The following is a 7,798-nucleotide window of genomic DNA, read 5'->3' as shown; positions in this document are numbered from 1 at the left end:
TAACTAGTTGGGGGTCTACATTCGAACCGTTTGAACCAGTTGGCCAACCTGATGAGCAATTCTTCGAGCCTCATTTGCCTTGGTTCTTCTGCGGATTTCCTCATTTCTGATTCAGTCTCTCCTAATTCATGGATTTCTGTTCCGAGGATTGATTTCAAAGAAGCTGGACAAAGCCTAACGGTTAACAGCACTAGAATCATCACATCTATTGCTCTCTGAGTTATCTGGAGTCTTTTTATGAGGCCTATCTTAAGCGACCACGTCTAGGATCCATATGTCAATAATTGCAATAAATTAAACTTAATAATGAAACGTTACTCGAGGAATCTGCAGCCGCTTGGCCCGAAAAGTTTTTGAGTGAGCGTACTTGCGACTTAAAATTAGGTTTATAGCAATCTAGGGATAAAGCCTTATCCTTCAATTGCGGTTTACAAAATTACTGACAAAGGTAATTTTTGATCCAAAATATCAACATATTCAAGAATATTCTTTTAAAGTTGATTAATTAAGAATTTAAATATAGGTGGCTCTTTCAAATATACCTTGGAATAGTAATATCTTATTTGGATGTTTTCAATGTAGAGATTAAATATATCTTTCCATATCTTATCTCTGTTATCGCTAATTATTGATTTGGCCACATAATTTCAAATTTTGTTTTTCTATTAAGCTCTTATCAACAGATTTAATCAACCACTACTGTAAAAGTTACTTAAATATTTATTATTAATTATCAGTTTCTGTACTAATTTCAGACCAGTCCAACGAAGCATTGCAGACCAATCCATTCAATATTCTGGATTGTACCATGTTAATAATAGAAAAAGTGTAATTTATCAAGTCTTGTGTTATAAAAATAGGTTAACATTTAATTTATTGCAGGATGACTTTAGATCTTTGTTTATTTCCCCAGCCCTACAGCCTTTTGTGGAACTAGGCTTATTAAGGAAAAATAATTCAGATTTACGAATCATTCATAAGAGCTAACTACACCTGATAAGAACAATGGTAGTGCAGCGATAGAGGACTAACACTTGCGATCGTAGGTCGTGGGTTTGGTTCCCGTAATACATTTTTATATAATACCCACTTTCTGTATTAATTCTAGAGGGTTGTCATTACTTACAAGTTTCTAGAAGATATGCAGCAGCGTCCTTTGTGTTACCATAATACCACACTGCAATTGCCAACCCGCCTGCTATAGATATCTTTGTGAGAGACATATGCCTTGCAGTAATTTTCTATATGCTGAAACGACACCACCCGGTAAAGAAACTTAAAAATTCAATGCGATCAAAGATAATTGAAGAATAATAATAAAATGTAACATTTTCATTAATTGCTTTCAAATGTCGTCATATCTATTTAAATTGACATATGTCTTTTTATATAAGTATGTTTACAAATGTCAATATTACTAAACTGTTTTATTAATGTACGCAGTTTATCAATAAAGTTAGATTATTGATGAATATGCAGTTTAGCAAATAATGTAAAAACAAGTGATAACATTAAATTCTTTGAGGTTATTTATCTATGCAAATAGAGTTAAATTTACTGAGGCAGTTATTGGCATTGAATATTTCTTAATATGATATTTATTTTTGTATACAAAAGACAGTAAATATTTTATTTAATAATATTATCTAATCTCATATATTTTATTTAGTCTATAAAGATGGCTGAAAGTAATGTAATGCCATGGTCCCGCCACGCGAATAGACAGCGCGTCGCACGGCGCGGCGACGTTGCCGCTGCGTGCACGACGCGGCGACGTTGCCGCCGGGTGCACGACGCCGCGCAGTGCGGGCGACGCGTCCGGAGCGACACCGTTTCACTACTTTTAAATTCAGTTCAACTTATTTATAAACCGTTAAATATGAACTAGTATAAATTAAATTTAAATTAGTTTTATAATTATAAAATTTCAAAGTGCTCACTGATACAAACTATATATATAAATTAAAATTTAAAAGTTTTTTTTTTTAATTAAATTCATAACATCGTGTGATGGTTATTTAAAATATAAAATGCCGCTGCCTTTTAATAAGAATTTGGACTTGAAATTAATTAAATTGGTGAAAGAAAACAACATTATATACAACACGAAACATGTTAAATATTTGGACTTTGATTCGAGAGAAGTCGTCTGGCAGAAAATCGGAGATACGCTCGGTAGACCTGGTAATTTACAATCCCTTTTATTTCTTTAAATAAATAAAAATAATTTAAAACAAACATTTACTTACAATATTAAACTATTAATTAAAACTCACACAGTTGCAATGTATTTGTAATTTTAATTTCACTTTTAAATATACCAGAGCTTTATAAAGCATTATGGCAAGTCTGCACTTCCTTTGTTTCTATGTTAACTAACTTTCTGTAACTTAAATGCATTGATTTAAAGATCTGTTTAATTCAAACTGTCAAGTTACAATGTAATCTATGATTATAGACCAATAAAAAGTTAAAAAAAAATATGACTTGTATTGAACTGTTTAAAATGTATTAGTTTTCGATGCTACATTTTTTTTTACTTTTAACATTGACATGCAATGTTCGTTTTCGGTTCTTGCATAAATTGCCATTTAATAATGAATTATTAAAACGAAAATACGAAAATAGTATTAATTTAATTGAAATATGCACTATTGTTAACAATTCCTCAACCTTTCCACCAATTTTCGTTTGTTTTTAGTGCTTTTAATGATGGATTAATGAATAAAAATACTTAACTTTGTTGTCTGTTCTTAGATTAGGGCGTTTGGAACTCAATTTGATTCTAGTTCCTGTCAATTTAGGATCTATTGCTCATGACGTAAATAAGTCATCACCATTATATCAAGCGATGGGCACTGCAAGGCATAAGCTTCCCGTAAAGGTCGATATAATGACCTATTCACACTGTGACCACCAGCTTGTGGTCATCACTCGATTTTGATTTCGCAGCAAAACTCCGATGGCTCTCCTCATTACTCTCTGAGTGATCTTCAGCCTTCTATGTCATCACTGGTTCTATGATTATTAGTGTTTTAAGATGATCATTCGTAAAATTCATAACAAAATCACTGCGTATATTGTCTCTTATACCAGGAAACGCTTGGATATCTCGTAACCTTATTTTAAATTGAAAGATGTTATTATAGGGAGTTACAAAACACTTGGTGCACTTCTCTTGACGTATGCACAAGCGATAAATGATCTAAAGTGAAAATAAATATAAATAAACACTTATTACGTCGTGCATTTTTGGCACATGAAACAGTTTTACCGCCAAAAATAAACATGTTTATTGACGATAAGTCACCTTAGATAGTGAAAAGATTGATTGCTGATAAATTATTTGAAGGTGATAATTGGAGCATGGTTGAGCTCTCATCATCTCAGCTGTAGAAGATCCCCTACTGCATAAAGGTCTCTTTAATTTATAACTATATATATTGCCGCATATGTCTTTCGTCATCGGAAGACTAGATTCAAGCCGCTTCTACACAGTAATTTTTAAAATAAAATTAGTTAAACATCTGGGAATGTAGATGAGAGAAGATAGGCGACGCAAGGAAGAGAATTTACAAGTGAGGAAGGGTTGCTTTCACGGCTCCCACTAGGGGGACCTGTTGTGGGATCTATTGTGGGACAGGGACTTTGTTTTTATTTAATATATTTTTTTTCATGTAATAATTTTATTTTCGCGCTCTTCTATCGTCTTTCCTATGATCTTTCATTCATTTATTTTCTTTCTTTCTACAATTCTTCTTTTTTTTTCCTTTTACATCCATTTTGCTCTTTTTTTCGATATCATTCTTTCTTCTCATACCTTAACTATTACAATTTCTTTGTTATTATTACATATCACATTTGTAATCTATTCTAGGTATACATTTTTATATATGTTATTTTATTTATTTATTTGTCTATTTTTAATTTTAGCTCAACTCTTGTTTCTTTTTATTACGTTTTCCGTAATCGTTCTGCGCGTTTTTAGGAACGTTGGTTTTGCTTCCTTGTCGTTGATTAGCGAGGTCATAGAGTCTTCGATGAAGAAAGTTATGATAAGCATAGGAAGGTATAAAATACAATGTGAAGGTGATAAATGAACCCTTCTAGTGCCAGAGCCGATATATCAGCTCGTAGCGCTTCACTATTCCCATTGCGGAAGAACTCTACTTCAAAATGAATTTGTAACACGTTATAAATGATCTAATTTAATTGTGAGACAAAAAATATTGTTTTTCATTTACACACGACACCGAAATCTAACATGAACACCGACGGTGGCCGCTCTGTCATCCAAGCTGCGGCTTTGGTCTCTTTTAGGGATATACTTCATAATAATCTAATATATAAAATTCTCGTGTCACTGTGTTCGAACTTGAACTCCTCTGAAACGGCTTGACCGATTTTTACCAAATTTTATATGCGTATTTAGTAGGTCTGAGAATCGGCTACTATCTATTTTTCATACCCCTAAGTGATAAGGGTTGTTCACCCTTAAAATTTTTTTTTATTTTCTTGACGAAATTTTTTGTTTTTATTTTTTTATGATACAACATACAAAAATACATACAACCCTAAATTTTCACCCCTCTACGATCAACCCTTATTTTTAAATTGAAAATTAAAAATATTTTTTTTGCAAAACAACGTTTGCGGGATCAGCTAGTTATATATAAAATTATGATGAAAAGATGTTTTGTGAGAGAGAACTCTACTTTTACTATTTTTATGAAAATTTATATCTATGTTATTTATAACTTTTAATGAGTAGAGAAAAAACTAATGTCAATGTTTTGTTCTTTTTGAATCATATAAATATTGTTTCTCTTTAGGTTTATCATCTTTTTCGCCCGGCACTAAGGTTAAAATCACATAAAACGCGGAGAACGAGAGGCCTTTAATAACGAACGCCATAAAAACCTGGTCCTCTTGGAAGTTTATGGAGTAGACCTATGTCACTGCTACCACTGCTCGCACGTATACGGAGCGTATCACTTATTATTAGGTGAACAAATCTGCCGGCACATTTTCGATCTCTCTAAATAAATTCGTATTACTTTTTTTCTAATTCTAAATCAAGAACAATAATATTTTTTGTTATCTAAATTGCGTAGAATATGCTCTTATCGGATTTAATTGCCTTACACGATTAATATATTTCTAGCAAATTGCAGTTAACCTTTTAGACGAATTTGACATGGAGATATTTTTTTTCTAAATGCTATATTGTGTTAATTTATTATGCAAAAATGATGACGTAATAGACTTTATAGAATAAATAAAAAGAAGTGTAAAGTACGAGTATGTTAAGTAAAAGTGGTCGCTTATAAGACCATATAAGAAGGATCAAGTTCACCTAGAGAGCAATCGAAAGAGCTATGCTCGGAGTTTCGCTGTAACGTCGAATCAGAAATGATGTGGTCCTCAGAAAAGCCAAGTTCACTTATGTAGCTCGAGGAATTGCTCATCTGAAGAAGCAGGTGGAGCACCTCGAGCTGGTAGAAGTAGCTTATACAGGCTCCTAATAGGTAGATATTGAAGGTCGCGGGAAATCGCTGAATGTAGAGCAGCGCAAGACAGCCTTCGTGCCGATCTTAGGAAAGGCCTATACCTTGCAGAAGGCTTCTAGCAGTTGCCATAATGATGATGAAAAATTTTGAAATTTATATTAAGCTGAACCATGTTCTTCAATTTCTACTCTTGTCTTTTAAGTTCTGTTTGCCTCGACATACCTAAATTCCTATAGCGAACGCATCTCGTTGTTCCTCCCACACCAGCGACACCAGGAAGAGGTGTTATAAGAATGTCCTCAGCGACCCCATCTGAAGGTCTTCACAACCCAAGCTCCCCATCACATCCGTAGACACTCAAAACACTGCAAGCGTGGATATCACTACAATACCAATCAATCAACCAACATCAAATACAACACTTAGGAAATTACTTTGCAGCCGGGAACTACATAAGCGAGGACAATCCTACCTAGGATCCGGATCGCATCTTTGATCGCCATTTCTGCCATCCAAAGTTACATTCATTACATTCTTCACTCACATGTGTAGTTTGCTGCCTTCGAGCGTGGAATAACGAACTTAAATTTTGTTAAGTTCGCGGACTCTTGTTTCGCGAACGCATTTTCGATGAAGCTGCAAAAGCCTCCTTGGCTAGCGGCACCTACATCTATAGAAATAATAGCAATGCAACACTGAGGAGTAGTCTTTCAAATTTACATAATTTATGATAATTATAACAAGGTGTTTGATTTTTTTCATATTCAACTACCAGAGTAACGTCTTTAGAATGTCCAAACGTTTTTTAGTTCGGATATCTAAAGACAATTTCACGTTTGCAGTCGAAAAGATTTTACGTATCTGCATTGTACGGGAAAGAGTGTATTTCCGAAATTATATCAATGATGATATAAATGCTGACATCACACTTTTTTAGTCCACGTACTGCGGGAAGTAGCTTAAAATAAATAAATATTGATCTTAAAATAAATAAAGAAATATTGATAAATATTGATCTTATATAAGAATATGTTTTTTCGTTATAAGAAGTATTTTGCAGATGGATCGATAATACGGCGTATACTCTCTCCCAAAGAACGTCACGATGACCTGTCTCCAGCATGAAAAAATATTTTTTTTTTATAGAAATTCATTTTTGAAAACTTAAAGATTTAATCACCATTTTTTTATTTCGCAGCGCTGGTGTGCAAGTCCCGATGGATCAACATACGCGATATGATGCGACGCAAGATAAGAGATCGTCTCCGAAATCCTAACCATCGTGTCTACAACTACAAGTATGAAGATGAGCTGGCCTTCATGCTGCCTTACTTCAAGGAGTCCACCACCAGCGCCCCTGATGACTACGCAGACTACCTTGACGCCGGAGACGGCTGTGATATAGAAATGCCAGCAGAGGTGTTCGTGGAGGCGGGCGATTTTGATCGTCACGAGAGAGAACTCAAGCCCAACATAACCACACTCAAAAGAAAGAGATCACAAGACTCTGTCCACCACGACTCTTACCAAGAACTCAACCCTGCAGACCCTCTTGACGTGTTTCTAATAACCATAGGCTCCACACTAAGGAAATTCAGCCCATATTTCTTGAATCAAGCTAAGAGTAAGATCTTCCAGGTGGTTCAGGATTACGAGCTGCAACAAATCATGAATAAAGAAGATCAGATACCAGCAGGAGATACAAACAGATAGTGATAGTTTTATCCTCGGTGGGTGAAAATCTAGAAATGTGTTCACCTTTCATCATCAACTCTAGTGATGATTATAAGACGTACTAGTTCAGCGTTCACGTCCAAGATGCAATGAACTTCGTTATTATGCTAGAAGTAGAATAAACTATATATATATAGATATTAAATATACTCTGTGATTAAAAAGTAAGGTGAAATTGTCATTTAAAACTCTCGGGGATTAGGAAGTCCGGTAATTTTGTTCCTGGGTTAATAGGACTGTCTATAACATTTTCCAAGCAAGCAAAAATTGAAATATCATTTGGTTCAGCCCAAATCATTTTGAAGGATGTTTTGTATCCCAAAAGCGACAAGTCTCGATTGGTCGATGTCATACTGCATTGGATGTCGTTTCGCAGCCACCGTATTCGTCTGATTTGGCTCCTGACAAACTCAAAAATCCAATGCAGGTACGCCGTTGACAAGATTGAGGAGATAAAAACTGAATCTAAAGTCTTGAAGGCTATACCGGAAAAACTATTTCCACTGTTTCGAGGACTTGAAAAAGCTTTGGCGAAAGTGTGTTTTATCTAACGG

The 7,798-nt window shown here is 34.5% G+C and overlaps 1 protein-coding gene across 1 annotated transcript; it reads left to right on the top strand.

The window, feature by feature from the left end:
• The first annotated feature begins 1,727 nt into the window (after nt 1-1,727).
• Nucleotides 1,728-7,446, top strand: LOC137925157 (uncharacterized). The gene is made up of 2 exons (XM_068768542.1): nt 1,728-2,184; nt 6,709-7,446. The coding sequence occupies exons 1-2, from the start codon at nt 2,031-2,033 to the stop codon at nt 7,221-7,223; spliced, it is 669 nt and encodes a 222-aa protein (XP_068624643.1). The 5' UTR covers nt 1,728-2,030; the 3' UTR covers nt 7,224-7,446.
• Nucleotides 7,447-7,798: the final 352 nt, after the last annotated feature.

This window comes from Battus philenor, unplaced genomic scaffold (assembly GCF_028537555.1).
Source record: "Battus philenor isolate CCGP_79_NKW_IND1 unplaced genomic scaffold, ilBatPhil1.0.hap1 SCAF_26, whole genome shotgun sequence".
NCBI lineage: Eukaryota > Metazoa > Arthropoda > Insecta > Lepidoptera > Papilionidae > Battus > Battus philenor.
Note: the sequence above shows the minus strand (reverse complement) of the source record. Positions and strands in the feature narration are given on the sequence as shown.